We start from the raw sequence: 15,792 nt of genomic DNA on the forward strand, positions 1-15,792 counted from the left end.
TCCTAAGATGGCTCCCCTGCCTAACCGTGTCAGGCACTGCACGGAAGCGAGACCCGCGGGCCACGCTGGGGCTGGCTCCCGGAGACGGACCGGAAAGGGAATAGCGACAATGCACCGGATGTGGCGCCGTGGTAGGCGTTCCCGTGCGTGACTTTGGTGACCCTACCAGTATGGCCGCCTGACCCGCCAGAATGGCGTCGGGGCCTGAAGAAACGCTCGACTTACGTAAGATGGCGGCGCCTGCCGTGACACGCCCACAACAAAGGACCTTCCCAAGATGGCGTGATGCGGCCTGTGCGGAGCCCTGGCCTTGGCAGCATGGAGACCGAGTCCGGGGAGGAAGCCGCCGGGCGCGGGCCCCCCGCCCTCTTTGCGCTGAGCGCGGCGGTGGTCAGCTCCGCGATGCGGCAGCTGGAGAAGGAGGTCTGGGGTAAGGAAGGCCAGGCCTCTGGTTCGGCTTCGCAAGCACCACCGCCTGCCCAGAGAGCGCTGCCTGCACTTGCCCCTCCTTCTGTCTGGAGGGGTCCGTCAGGCTCCTGATCGCGACGGGCGGGGCTTGGACTCGAGAAAACGTTTCTTTGCCCAGCGTGCGGTTGGCCTGTGGAACACCCTGCCACGGGATGTGGAGGTGGCACCTGGCTGGATGCCTTTAAGAGGGGACTGGACACATTTTGGGAGGCAAAGTCCACCACGGGTTACAACCATGATGCGTATGTGCAATTTCTGACTTGAGAAGTAGGCTGTCTCTGAATGCCTGTGCAAGGAGGGCACCAGGTTGCAGGTCTCCTGTTGTCTTGTGTGTTCCCTGAGGCTTCTGTGAGATAGAGGAGGCTGGACTAGGTGGGCTTTGGGCCGGATCCTGCCAGGCTTTTTTAATGTCCCTATATTATAACCCAGGGGTGCCCAAACCCCGGTCCTGGGGCCACTTGTGGCCCTCAAGGCCTCTCTATGCAGCCCTCAGGGAGCCCCTAGTCTCCAGTGAGCCTCTGGCCCTCCGGAGATTTGTTGGAGCCCACACTGGCCCAACGCAACAGCTCTCAGCGTGAGGCCAAGCCAACTGTTTGGCCTCTCAAGTGAGCTGTGGGATGAGGGCTCCCTCCACTGCTTGTTGTTTCAGGTCTGTGATGCAGTAGCGGCAGCAAAGGAGAGGCCAGACTTGCTTTGTGCAAGGTCTTTTTTTAGGCCTTGAGCTATTACAAGACCTTCATTCATTCATATAAGTTCATCTTTATTCATTTATGTAAATTTATTCAAATTTGAAATGTAAATTAATTTAAGTATTTTACATTACATAATTTACATTATGGCCCCCGACACAGTGTCAGAGAGATGATGTGGCCCTCCTGCCAAAAACTTTGGACACCCCTGTTATAACCTGAAGACAGTGTAATTAATCTGTGGAACTTCTTGCCATGGGACGCAGTGATGGCATCTGTCCTGGATGCCTTTAAGAGGGGATTGGACAGATTTCTGGAGGAAAACTCCATCATAGGTTACAAGCTGTGATGGGTATGTGTAACCCCCTGATTTTAGAAGTGGGTTACCAGGTGCAAGGGAGGGCAGCAGGATGCAGGTTTCTTGTTGTCTTGTGTGCTCCCTGAGGCATCTGGTGGGCCACTGTGAGATGCAGGGGGCTGGACTAGATGGGCTTCTAGTCCATCTAGTCCAGCGGGGCTCTTCTTATGTTCTTATCTGACATCAGGGAACATTTTAATACTTTGAATCCTGTAAGTGCATCCTATAAGCCACATGTGCACCAACAGTATAGTGCAGTGTTTCTCAAACTGAGGTGGTGTTACTCACAAGAACCCCAGATTCCCATCACCCGGCAATGAGACCAGCAATGCAATGCAACAAACAGCAACAGAAGGCTCATCTTGGCAGTCAGAGCTCTAGACAATCATATGCATGTTTACTCAAAAGTAAGGCAATGTGCTCAATGGGGCTTACTCCCAGGAAAGTGCGGATAGGATTGCAACCTGAGCCTCTTACCAGTGTTTGTAATGTCACACCTGGCCTCCCAACCTAGAATGTAACTGGCAACATCATTGCCAGTTACTTCTAGTGGTACTTCCAATAGGTGGACCATGCAAGGCTGTATGGTGGGGGACAAACATTGATAAATGCTGATATAGTGCTATTGTGGATCAAGTCCAAGTATAGAAGGGTAGAAGTAACAGCCTTACTTGCATGACTTGCATCCTATTGAACTGTGAGGTTCGTTGTAGAACATAACTTTCTCAAACCAAAAAGAAGCTTAGGCTACAGGGGAATTAGCCTAAGGTTTTATGCAGCTAGGGTTTCCCAGCATATCCTATACTACAGAAATATGCACTAAGGCAGTGTTCTCCAACCTGTGAGTCGTGACCCCAATGGGATCACAAAGCGTCATATGGGCGGTTGTAGCAACCTTTCAAAACCTGTGCAAGAGAGGACTTGGATCCAATCCAATAATGGTACTGTCTTTTCAAAACTGAGTTCTTGATATATTCTTGCACAACCTCTTCTCACTGTCTTGCCCTGTGCTTCCTAAGGCCTGTCTGATCTGACTGCTACCTCACAGGGTTATGGTGAAGTCACAACAGGGAGGGGGAAATGGGACAGGTGGAAACAGTGGTGGACAGATTGGGTCCTGGGAGGAGGGTGGGTTTGGTGAGGATTCTTTCATTTGGGATTGTGGCACAAAAAACATTGAAGAGGATTGCAGTAAGGAAAACATCAGGGGACTTCAGTAGATTAGAATAACTTGAGGTGCAGTCCTCTGATGTTTAATCCTGAAGCAAAGCAGGTCTAAACAGGCCCTGTGTCACCTAAAATTAATCTTTCTCTGCAAATGAAATAATGCTTTGTACCCATTTCTCCTCCTAAAAGCACTTCCAGGCCCAATTCTCCAGGGCATCTTGCCTCTGCTTAACATCTACTACCTGGAGCGAATTGAAGAGACAGCTGTGAAAAAAGGTCTGTAACTAGGGGCAGGGATGGGATAGAATAATGTTTTACAATAGTGATTTCTGATGTCCAAGGAAGGCTAATTTTGCTTTCATGCATTTTGAAACATTGCTTCTTTTGTGCTTATCATAGTAAACAAACTATAGATACTCACCTATAGTACATGAAATTTTTACCAAGTAATCAAGCTCAAATTATCACTTCACCTTATCTCCGGGTCAATCAGATCCTTTCAGCTCTGAAAAGTTTTGTTTCTCAAGGGCAGACAGGCGACAAGTTTCTCAAGCAGCAGGCAGGCACAGCTCCTTAGAAGCAATTGGTTAACCTTTTATTCCCCTTCCTTCTGCTGCAGCCTGGTTCTGCTTTGCAAATGCTTGCAATGCAGGTCTGTTTTTTGAAACACTAGGATGGGAATCCTCCTTTCTATTTGAAGCAGGCTACAATTCAATGCACCCTTACTTAAGAATAACACCCATGGAAAGCAGTGGGTCTACTTCTGAGTAAAAAGGGTTGCAAATATATGCAACTTCATCTCTCTGCTGTGAATTGAATGGCACACTCCCAGTTATGTGTTATGGGTTGTATGTTGTACGTATAGCTTCTGGCTTAACACACACGACACCTTAAAGGTGGATTTGATTCATGGTTCTCCTGCAGTGGTTCCCAACCTTTTTCACTTGCATATCCCTTGGCAACCCATTTCCATAAATTGTACCCTTCATATTAGCAAAATGTTTGTAATTAATAATACAAGCCCTCATCTCCTCTATATGAAAGCCCAGACTTCATGTATTTATCACAATGTTTTTTCTTTTTATCTGTTCAAAGAACAGAAGACGACTTTGCACTGTTTTGCGCCAGAAGTGTGCTGAGAAATTCTGGGTGATTGATCACTTTCCATATTATGTTTCAGCTTTTTTACTGTGCTGGTTTTCAATCGCTGGTTCATACATGAATTGATGACCAAAAACTAGCTATTGGTGGGGCTTTCACAGCCAACTAGCTACCTGCCTTGCTGGTCCTTGCAAGACATTCCTGTCTTGCAAGGCATTCTGGAGCATGACCTGTCTTTTTCTACCATTATTCCATTCTTTTTCAAGTACCCCTAAAGGTCCTGTTGAGTGTCCCTGGGAGTACATGAATACCAGGCTGGGAACCACTGTTTTACTGGTATGTTGTTTACAGTGCACTTATTCTGATAGTACTTACGAAAAGGTGATGAAGACCAGAATTTAAAAAGAATAAAAATGTATCTTATGATCTTTTACTATGTTTTTAATAAATTAGAGACTAGAGTTCTTAGGTAACAATTAGTGGTGGATTATTTTTCAGGATCTGGCCTCCAGTAAAATCAGACAAAACTATAGTCAGACACCCCCCTAAGTTTAACCCCTGACTTATCCAAGGGTCATAGAAAATTCCATGATTGTTGGCTTAAAACCTGCCCTTGACTTATCTGTGGGATCGACTTGTAGGCGAGTGTCTGCGGTGATCCTTTTCCCGGAGCTTTTGAAGAAGTGAACTGTAGTCCACAAAGTCTTCTGTTGAGATGGATTTGTTAATCTTAAAATGACAAGGGACTCTTTCTTGTCAATCCCTTTTGTGACAAGGAGCTTTACTAAGAACCATACTTGCATCCATGATAGACAATGCAACTCACATTAAGCAGTAGATGGCAGGGGAGCAGCAAACTTGCCCTTCACCCTGAGTCAGCACCACCTCCCTCCAGCACTGCATGGGCAGAGCTGCATCAGTTAGTAGCTGCATTACAGCCCAATCCTATGCATGTCTACTCAGAAGTAAATCCCATTAGAGTCAATGGGGCTTACTTCTAGGAAAATGTGGCTAGGATTGGGCTGTCAGTCAGCTGCATCAATCCTTACCCACTCACCACACTCCTTATTCATGCGGTCCCTTAAATGGACCTTAAGTGTCTGCATTTTTATTTCTTTTGGGGAATGGGGCAGCAGTGCTGATGTCAGGCAACAGATCCACTTCAACCGTTCCTGTCCTGCTAATCATTTTTCTCAGTTTCCTCATATCATCAGTGAACTGAGTCAAGTGGTTTTCCATTTTTGCTGCAGTGGAAGTATGTTGACCTCAGATACCATGCTTACTGAAGTTCAGTTGCATTTGAGACAGGATGATCAGCAATAACTAGGGTTAGGTAGTCCTTTCAAACCAGTAGCATTTATTTATTTTTATTTTTCACATTTTCATACCGCACTTCCTTCAAGGAGCACAGAATACTTGCTAAAGCAGTTATTTTTCAACCTTTTTCATCTCAAGGCACTAAAATTGTCAAAGCACACCATCAGTCTTTTGACAATTGACAAGGCACACCATGCTTCTGGTAGGGGGTTCACATCCTCAATGGCCTTATTATTAAATGACATTTATTTAATAAATAGATATATTTGCAAAACTCCAATAGTACACCTTTGGACCACTCCTAGCACTCCAATGTTCCGTGGCACACTGGTTGAAAATCACTGTACTAAAGAGATCTGCAAAACTGGTTCTTGGAAAAGTAGTACTGCCAAAAAAGGTTGAAAAGTCCCAAGTTAGCAACGTAATAGTTAACTTTGTTGTAAAAACTATTGCATAAAGCAAATAATTTGTCAGAACCTCTGAGCATAGGACTGTGTATTATTTTTTAACATTTAAAAAGCACTGTCTGGGTGTGGAAAGCACCTCACATGGATTATCTTCATGTTGTCCTCACAACAACCTGATAAGATGAGTAAGTAGTAAGTAGTATTATCCTCATATTGCAGCTGAACCTGAAAGGGAGCAGCTTGCCTAAGGCCACCAAGAGAGTTCATGGCAGAGGTGAGATCTGAACCTAAGAAGTCTTGATTGTCAGCTTGGTCTCTTTTCCACTACTAATAAACAATAGTTAAAAAGGCAGTCATTTAATGATCTCTGTTTAAATCTAGGATCACAGGATAGCCTTGTGCAGGTCATTCTCAGCCTAATCCACATATTTTTAGCACAACCTTATGCATGTTTACTCAGAAGTAGTCCCATTTTGCTAACTAGCACTTAATCCCACAAAAGTATATTTAGGATTGTGGCCTAAAGTGCTACTCTGAGCCCCTAGGAAGGAGAATAGGATATGAACATATAGTTTGAGTTTGCTGTGAAATAGATTTCAATGGGATACTGGAATTTTTTTCAGAAGGTGTTAGTGGATTAGACTAGACTAAATTATAGCATTCTAGCATTTTGTTACTTCCAGGCCCCTGGCAGCAAACTGCACAATCCACCTTTGAAGTAAAGTGAAGTGTGTGATTTTAGTCGCTCATCTTTTTTTGAAGAGCTTACCGTCTTCAGTAAGTTCTCTTTGAACAGTTGAGGGACTTATAAAAAGTACTTTTCAAGTTGTACTTCCTAATAATTGGATACACCATTTACACAGTGAATCATTTTGATGCAAAAAACCTGAGTTCAAATCTTGGCTAAGGTTTCACTAGATAGACTGTCATAGCAATGCTAGGCCTGTCTACTCAGAGGTAAGTCTTAATGAGTTCAGTGGGACTTGCTTCCATAGAAGTCTGTACTCTGTTAGGATTGCAACCTTAGGTGAGTATATGTCTTAGGTTTTAGCAAAATAAACTGATTTGTGAGACTGATATGTTATAAAGTTTGCTAAAAAGTTGTGTCTACATTATTTTTTTGAAAACAGTGCAAATAATTATTAACCCTGATGCCAAAGCTAATGGTAATTTGTACTAATCTGTACTACCATGGTAACTTGTACTAATCTTAAAACAGGTGCCATTAGCTGACAAAGGGCCCAATTCTATCCAGCTTTCCAGCACTGATGCAGCTTTGCCAATGGGGTATGTACCAGCACTGGAAAATTGAACAGCATTGGGCCCACTGCTCTGTGTATTTAATATGTTGTTATAACAAACCATATACCATGTATAAGTGTGTATGCATAAGTAACTGCATAGACTACATTTTTAAAATACATATATTTATATTTTTAAAGTATATTATTTGTGTTCTCAGGAATCTCAACCCAGCCTATATGGTGCAAGCTCTGGTTTGACATTATAAAACCAAGATCATCTAGATTAGAGGTGAGTTAAACAACGTGACCCACAAAATGGACACACCTGAAAAGGCAAAGTGGCCCATCATTGTGGCTTATTTGATTTATCAACTGTCACAATCTTTTGGACTTGTTTCAATGGTAGACTTTATTCTGTATACAGGTCTATTAGAAAAGTTGACCAGTGAGTTAACTGCAGGGCTTTTGCCACTTCAGAGGCAGTTTCCAAAATTTTCCATAACTTGGTCAGTTAGAAACAAAACTTATATTTGTTCAATTTATTCTTCTAAACCTCCCCATAATGATATATTAAAATATATGTTCTTTTGGTGGTATGTATGCATTCAGAACACATGACATTTTTAGGCATCAAAATTTCACAAACTGTACTACAGGTTTGGTTTGAGTTAATCAGTCAGACTTTTGCAGTGAGCTTTATATTAATAAGATGTTCTCAGGCCCAGCCTTTGTTCCCTAATTTAACTGCAAGAGCCATTATATTGATTGGAAGTAGACAAAACAATTTATTTTTATTTAATTCCGAGAACCTTTATTGGCATACATAATAAATAAATAAATACGGTCTTAAATAAATAAATACGGTCTTAAATTTATTTAAGAACATTGTACTTTTACTCCTGGCTGGGAGCACAATTGTTCTGTGACTTTCCTTGGACCTAAGTGATCCCAAGTGTAGTAGTGTGTATCCATCATTTTTTAAATATATTAGTGCCTCCTACAAAGCTGCTTACTATAACACTGTTTCATTATAGCACTCTTTGTCCTGGGTGTAATTTTTCAGTAAATGGTGTGGAAAAGTACCAGTGCTGTGCTTTCAGCCAATGGAAGCTGCATATTCTAGTGAGAATATTCTGCACCAATGAGAAGGGTGATTCCAGCTAACACTGGACCAATCATTTGCTACCAGGAAATGCTTCAAGAGAGGAAATAGTGGGCAAGGCATTCTAACCTAAATGCCTTATTCAACAAGTGCTACAGTTCCAGAGGGTGAGTCACAACTTGGCTCATTCTCCTGAGCATATCTTCTCTCATCATCTTCCTCCACTGCTATGCAGGAGGAGTGATGGCAGCAGAGGTCAGCAATACAGCAGGCTCTGACCTAATGCCCTGATGAGTACAATCCTTTGAACACATCTGCATTTGAACAATGTTATAATTACCTCCCACAGTGCCATGTTACACAGCAGTTTTCCAGAACGTGTTCACAGTATTAAAAGACATATATCTGTATGTGTGTAACTTTGTAGCCTATTTGGATATAAGGCATTAGTGGGTCTTACTTCTGTTAAATGTAACTAAGCTTGGACTGCATGTGGCATTTACTGTTGTTTGGTTCAATTGCATTACAGAGCATCAAGTGCTGGAGGAAGAGGTTCCTTGAAACGTTCTTCTCAGATGTGCTTCGTGGGTTCTTGGATGTGTCTTCAGACCAGCGCTTGAGCGATCCCTGCTTTTTGCCCTTGTTACACACTTCACAACATGTTACCCATCTTACCTTTGACAACATGCTTGAGGAAGTATTGGAGCTTATGGCCAAGCACAATCATAGAGTTCTAGACAATTTGACTGTCTCACTCAGATCTTTGACATTCCATCACCTCCTCTCAACCAGTCCATCCACGAGGCAACAGCTGAGTTTATTCCTACATCGTGTGATTCATCATGGAGCTGTGAATCGCCTGTCTATGTACTCGTGGCCTGATCCTGACTCAGAACTTTTAGTCCTCCTTCTGAAAATGAGTGCTGGAGTTTGGCACCCAGGGAAAATGCTTACAAGCCAAGAAAGCCTTTGCCATATGTGCAGAGAGAAGTCTGTTGACTGGAGCCAAAAACCAGATCAAAAACATAACCCTCTTTTGGGCTCAAGCCAGTTGTTTCCCAAATCAACAGCTGGACCATGTAGTGATGAAGATGTGAGGAATAAGAAAGAGTTGCCCAATATGTCTCAAGAATCTGTTCCAGGCTTTGAAAATGCAGTAGAACATGCCAGAACCAGCTGCAAGAGCCTTGAAAACCCAATGAACTGTAGACCGGGCAGCAGTCCTTCCCAAAGCAGTATGCAGAACATCACCAGTTTAGAGAGTTGTAATGCCAAAGAGGGATCGTTAAGAACGGTTCAAGCTGGCCCTTCTTCAGGGAAATCTCAAAAGAGGCTGAGAGCTAAGCACAGAAGCTGTCAGAGGCATAACAAAGCCACTACTGAATCAGAAGACCTTTATGATTTTCTCTTTGCAGTTGCAAGGGAAGAGAGAGAGAAAGCACTGTTTAGCCAGAGGAGTAGTGGGGAGGAAGGACAGAATCTTGCTAGTGATTCACCTCTCTCAGCAGAAGCTGCTAGCACTACTACTATGATTGGCCCTGATGAGGCTCAGCTTACTGGCATTACGGCTCTGAAATCGATAGGCCACTTCAGAAGTGTGTCCACCCTGGAAGTGTTCTCTGTCCCTCTGACCAAGAATACGTGCCAGATGCTGGGTAACCTGTTGAGCTCTTGGGTATCTTTAGAAAAGCTTGTTCTGACTTTGAATGGTGAGTGATAAACCATATGTGACTTCCACCACATTTTGCTATTGGTTTTAATCTTTGGAAAGGGAGTGTTGTGAAACTAATTTGCTATTGACTTCAGATTAACCAAACACACTCTATGCAGGACTTCAGAGACTTAAAACACAAGTGTTCAGACTTCAGCACAATTCTTATGCAAGTCTACTCCGAAGTCTACTGAGACTTACTCCCAGGAAGGTGCATATAGCATTGCAACCACCATCACTAAACTGTTGCACAGATCTGCATAAGCTGTAGAATTGCCTACGTAACTGTTGGTTTACAACTAGTGTTTTTAGTCTCTGAAAAACCTCAACAAACTTCTTAGACCCAAGAGTTCTACTATCTAGTCCTTAAACTAAAGCAGGTTTAAAGATCTTACATGTCAGTGCCTCTGCTGGAAATTTGTATGATATAAAGAGCAGTTCTCTTTCAAACATCATAATTTTGCTATGTATATGTGTCATTTTTGCCTTTTAAAATTTGGTTCCAGGCCTAGGTCCCAATATCGTCAGCATCCTGTCTGGGCTCCAAGCTCTGTCTCGCCACCGCAACTACTCCCTTCGTGTGGTGTGCATCAGTGACACGTTTGCATATGTCCCTTGCATGAATCTCGTCCATTTTCTTTTGAGTACTGTTCCATTGCTTCAGATGCTCTTGGTCAACTTTGATCTCAGCAACCCAATGGAAGGGAACAGACCAGAAGAGATATTGGGCTCAGCATTCTTAGAAGAAGAAATTCCAGGTAGGACGTTGTCCAGTTTTAACGTCACATTGTAATATGTGATCTTCCTTCTTATATATGTGAGTTAATTTGTGTCAGATATATGAAGACATTCCCTATGTTCATTGGAAATATTGGGTAACATTCTGGTGTTTTATGGAGCAGAACTCTGTTGTCGAAAGCCCCCTCCATGATCAGAAGTATTCCACTCATACAAGGATTGCGTAAGACTCCTTATACCACTGAGGGAGCTTCTGACAACAGAGTCCCACTCTGGTTCCCCTTATCTACAGGAGTTATGTCATGCACCTGGTTGCTTTATAGTATGACTAGTTCCCATAGCTTCAAACATTGCCCTTAACAGCACTCATCCTGGGAATGAAATTGCAAATGATTATATGGGAATTGGTCTTCTGAGAAAGAAATCAGGCGTTGCTTTCTAAACTGCTATGGCTGTCAGTAAAGAAGTCAAAAACCTGGCTTGCCTTCTGTCAAAAATCCCCCTCTTGAGACAGTGTGCCACTTAGTTTGAAAGGTTAATCCCATTCTTTCTTGAAGGCAATGGTGTTCCTTTGAGACTCCTTGTGGCAAAGCTTGGTGTAACTCTATATTTTGCCTACCTGTACTTCTCAGCTCAAGAAGCTTGGTTAAATTTTTAATTTAAACACAACATCACTCAATCCCATGAAGATAGTTGGCCTCCTAATTGCTTCTGGATATATATTTGTTGTGTATCCATTTCTGCCCAACATTGCATATACACAATAGGGATCAAGTGTGCACACCTGTGGACTGGGCAGAAATTGGCTAAAAGCAGCAGCTAAAGGTGCATTCATACCTTCTTTCAGTATTCAAACAGCAATAGTTTACTCTGACAGCAACCATAGTGGTAAAGTACTTCATTGCTGTACTGTCCCAATGTAGAGGGAAGGAAATTATTCCTGCTCAGCAGCCTGCTGAAACAAAGCATTTGCTACTAGATTTAGCTACTACTGTTAAATGATATACAACTGTAATTGAATGCAAGCTGTACACCTTTGTCTAGGATCCAACATGAAATAGTCTGGAAAGTCTTCTTTCTGATTCATCTCACAATTATAGAATCCTATCTTGCATGCCCCTACTCAGATTTATGAACTTCAAACATTTCTTGTGTAGCACAACCACATATGTGGGTTTACTGTTGTGAGGGCAATCATTCTAGAATCAGAATTGAATTGTGCATTTCACATGACCAGACATTCACAAATTTGGTTGATGGGTTGTTAGAACATTTGAATGTGCTGTTCTATAATATTTAAGGAAAGTACAAAGTGTTAGCTTAATGAGCAGTTCTTTTTCTTTCCTCCCCTTGGTCTCCCTCCCCCCAGAGAGCCATCTGGAACATCTTGAGATGAGGTTTCCCAGGGAACCTCTTCACACAAGTCTCCTGCTGCCTGTGCTGAAAGCCTCAAAGCCTCTCCAGTCCCTCTCTTTAGACAGTGTTGCAATTTCACATCCTGAAGTTGGGCTTCTCCTGCAAGCACTCAAAGGTACAATGTAGCACAGCCGGCCAGTAATGGCAATACTTGTGTTGGGGGACTATTAGTATCTTCAGCACCTAGAGGGTGTAGTGTCAAGGATTCATTATGACATGAATCTACAGGCTGAGCTTAGCTCTGGAACACCCTACTAAGATGTTGCATAACAGATCCATTTGTCCATAGAGCCAGTGACTTCCACTTTTTTTTTATCAGATCTTCTTTGCTTGCAGAATATAGCCCAAATCTGAAGAGTCTAAGCTTTCATGATGTCAACCTTTCTGGCCACTCAAAAGAAGTACTCTTTCTGCTACAGGACCCCATCCTACAAGGTCTGGCAAATTCACTTGCCCCACTACTGCCCCAGCCCTAAACAGTTCTGTTGCATGGACTGTAGGTTGTCCATTCATCATTTAACACTGGTCTTTCTTTTTCTGGTGGGAACTGGTGGTTGGGTCAGAAAAGAGGCCTAGTTGCTTATGAGTGGAAAGTTATGCAATGCATGTGGCAGTTTATGGAGGGGGGGGTCACACAAGATCTAGAATGGGAGAGACACTGTATTTATTGGCCATTAATTTGTATCAGCTTTTAAGGAGGTCTCTTTTTTAAGATATAGTTTGTGTTCTATAATGCTCTTGATGAAACCAGTGTCACCAAGAAATACCCAGTAAAGAGGAATGCCTTCACGTCTTCCTCTTTTCTCTCTTATGGCAGTTTATTAGCAGCCCCTTTGGGCAAAGTTCCTGCCATCTCATTCTACATGGATGAATGGCTTTGCTTGCTGCTATATCCATCTTATCTCTCTCCATATAAAATAATGCTTTGGTCTTTGTCTTGTGATAGAAATTACCTTCTCATTTTGTCGACTGTTTGAAAACAGTACTGCTGAATTTCTGCCTGAAATAATAAATACTGTGAAAAAGAACTCCTCTTTGAAGAGCCTCAAACTACCTGGGAACAGGCTTGGTACGTAAAGCGAATGTGGCAGCCTTCTTGGGAGGCTTGGTCTCTTTTCTCTTGTGGGCTGGAACCTCAAGTGTAAGCAGCAGTAGTGACACTTTTGGCCTGATTTATGTTTTGAGGACTGCTGTTGCTTGGTCTTCTCTTTCAAGCCCAACTGGCTTAGGGAGATGACTTCAAGCAAATTCTTTGAGCCTCCCCTTGGGGGAAAAAATTGGCTCCTCCGTACCAGAGTTCATGCCCCACAGCTCTGTCCTTCTGCTCATTTATTTTCCTTTCTGGGTATCCAGAATTTGCACCTGAATTTTAAGTTATTCAGTTGACATGTTGCTTACTTAACATTTGAGTCTAATATGACATAGAAAAGGGAAGAGATGACATTTTCCATATTATACAAACAATTCTGAGTTCACTTCACAGTGACATTCCCCATTTAGAATTTGCTATCAAATTTACATCAGTGGGCCTGCCTTCATCTCTGGCTATGGTGTCACTGCTTTCCTACACTAGCTTATGGTGTGCATTTAAATTGTATTTTTCCATTAGGAAATCACAGGTTGGTTGCACTGGCTGACATTTTTTCTGAAGATTCATCCTCTTCCATCTGTAATCTAGATGTAAGGTATGTTCCTCCACCACCGCCATCAGTCCTATTTGGGGGGAAATGGCAGTGAAGTAGCTTTCTTAGAGCCCTCAATTTTCAAACATTTTCCTTTGTCCTCTTTTAAGGTTTCAATTTACAAACAATGGTGGAAGTTCCCATCATAGCATTCGCAGCACCTGAACTATTTATATTGAAGTACCCAAACCATCTGGGTAATTTTAGAGTCCCTTCTTCTATGCAGAAAATTTCCACAATTAGTACAAAATCATATTTATAACTCTAAGGTAGAAGTTACTTTCAATGTATCTTAAAGATACAGGGTTGGTGGTTTTGCTTGCCTGTACCCAAAAAGGTTCATGTCTTATTCCCTCCTAACTAAAAGTATGAGCAGGGTAAAAATGATAGCTGTTGCAAGGCACCAGTTCTTTTTAGGGACACATGACAATAGGAGGATTTAGATACCTGTTATTTGCATAGCAACTGCTATTATACAGTCATTTGTATTGTCTTCAGGTGTTGATTCAAAGAGACAGTATTTCAGACAAATAGTAGCAGCATCCATTGGGAAGAGAGTTATGTGATCTAACAGTCCACTTGTATGATAACAGATCATTTGATATTTGATTTTTAGTTATTTGATTTTTCTCTGTAAACCGCTTTGTGAACTTTTAGTTGAAAAGCGGTATATAAATACTGTTGATTGATTGATTGATTTGAATCCAATACAATGTGCCCTAGAACCAAATACCAGATTATTGCTGTTTGTCAGGACTGTGCAGAAACTCTTACTAGTCTCAGAAACATTAACTGGTATGGAAAAAAAACTACTTTAAATGAACAAAAGCTAAGCTGCAAGTAACAATGGCTATGTCTTGTCTTATACTCCTCCAGTTCCAACTGTATCAAGCCTGATGGACTCCTAGAGTTTGCCAAGAAGCTGGAGAGTTATGTAATTCAACGTTCAGAACAGATAAAATTCACCAAACTGTGCCTCACTCAAAACTGGCTGGACCACGACCCTATAATGGCTCAAGAGGCTCTTCAGCGGCTAAAAGCTATGTGCAGCGTGGTCAGTGATACATGGGCCTCCTCTCAGGCCTTTGCCGACTACAGCAGTGTGATGTAGTGATCATTCAGTGGACAATATTTTTTAATAAAGCTGATTAGTTTGATTAGCTTCCTACTTTTATTTAGACCAGCACTCAAACCACAGCCCATGGCCTGCATTCCTCACCCATGTGAGCAGTGCTTACCATTCTGCTGCAGTGCTCACACAAAGCCCATTCAATTGTTGTAACATAACATTCTAGGCAGTTGTGTCTACCACGAAATGCAGGCACTGCTAAAGTGTCATGTTACAGCTATTGGGTAGGCTTCTTCCAAACAATGCAGCGGGACAGTAATAGCAGTCCAAACAGGGACTGCTTTTTCCATGCATAGTGGTTTGGCAACTGCATATTTAGACAATTGTAGTAGTAACTGGAAATAGCAGATGGCACCTTGATTTTTCCTTCAGTTTACAAGTGTACATTTTATATTCCAGGCTAGCTTGGGGATGAGGTGGGAAGATACACACCTTAAGTCCTACTGTACATTCTTCATAGTAAAACCTCAAATACCGGCTGTAGTTGTATTTACTTGAGAGTTGTCAGGGAAAATAGTTGTTGCTTCCATATGGCACAAAAGTACCTCGGTTACCATAGAGTTTGAGCTCTTCCCTCTTTCAGCTGGCAGTGCTTTTTAGTTACCCTTATATTAGTATCCAAACTCCTTCATCCTTGCCCACTGTTCTACCACAGAGGTCAAGTCATAAGAACAGCCCCACTGGATCAGGCCATAGGCCCATCTAGTCCAGCTTCCTGTATCTCACAGCGGCCCACCAAATGCCCCAGGGAGCACACCAGATAACAAGAGACCTCATCCTGGTGCCCTCCCTTGCATCTGGCATTCTGACATAGCCCATTTCTAAAATCAGGAGGTTGCGCATACACATCATGGCTTGTACCCCGTAATGGATTTTTCCTCCAGAAACTTGTCCAATCCCCTTTTAAAGGCATCCAGGCCAGATGCCATCACCACATCTTCTGGCAAAGAGTTCCACAGACCAACCACACACTGAATAAAGAAATATTTTCTTTTGTCTGTCCTAACTCTCCCAACACAATTTTAGTGAATGTCCCCTGGTTCTGGTGTTATGTGAGAATGTAAAGAGCATCCCTCTATCCACTTTATCCTTCCCATGCATAATTTTGTACGTCTCAAGTCTTAAGACATAATTAAACATACAAAATGGAGGACATTCCCTTTAACATCTCTTTGGTAGGGATGGTGCTGACTGATTGTTCTGTAACAGTATGACTGGTTCTCAAAACACAACTTTTTAGCCAATGTATTCAAAATGAAATCA

General features: G+C 42.4%; 1 protein-coding gene across 3 annotated transcripts; it reads left to right on the forward strand.

Annotated features, from left to right (window-relative positions):
* Positions 1-203: 203 nt before the first annotated feature.
* LRRC41 (leucine rich repeat containing 41) lies at positions 204-14,539 on the forward strand. Of its 3 annotated transcripts, none has more exons than XM_066624881.1 (10): positions 204-430; positions 2,872-2,958; positions 6,970-7,040; positions 8,383-9,562; positions 10,071-10,322; positions 11,672-11,833; positions 12,055-12,153; positions 12,665-12,787; positions 13,328-13,403; positions 14,277-14,539. In XM_066624881.1, the coding sequence occupies exons 1-10, from the start codon at positions 286-288 to the stop codon at positions 14,509-14,511; spliced, it is 2,430 nt and encodes an 809-aa protein (XP_066480978.1). In that variant the 5' UTR covers positions 204-285; the 3' UTR covers positions 14,512-14,539. The 3 variants fall into 3 exon arrangements, with proteins under 3 accessions (XP_066480978.1, XP_066480979.1, XP_066480980.1); XM_066624882.1 differs by having other exon boundaries at positions 416-710; XM_066624883.1 differs by lacking the exons at positions 204-430; positions 2,872-2,958 and adding an exon at positions 5,731-5,781.
* The last annotated feature ends 1,253 nt before the right edge of the window (positions 14,540-15,792 follow it).

Source organism: Tiliqua scincoides, chromosome 4, assembly GCF_035046505.1.
Source record: "Tiliqua scincoides isolate rTilSci1 chromosome 4, rTilSci1.hap2, whole genome shotgun sequence".
Taxonomy (NCBI): Eukaryota; Metazoa; Chordata; class Lepidosauria; order Squamata; family Scincidae; genus Tiliqua; species Tiliqua scincoides.

What these genes read in the sequence shown, in the direction of transcription:
- LRRC41 (XM_066624881.1), top strand. Translation starts at nt 286, where the DNA reads ATGCGGCCTGTGCGGAGCCCTGGCCTTGGCAGCATGGAGACCGAGTCC. An exon ending in GCTGGAGAAGGAGGTCTGGG is followed by an intron (nt 431 to 2,871) that starts GTAAGGAAGGCC and finishes TCCTCCTAAAAG; the next exon opens with CACTTCCAGGCCCAATTCTC. An exon ending in AGAGACAGCTGTGAAAAAAG is followed by an intron (nt 2,959 to 6,969) that starts GTCTGTAACTAG and finishes TTGTGTTCTCAG; the next exon opens with GAATCTCAACCCAGCCTATA.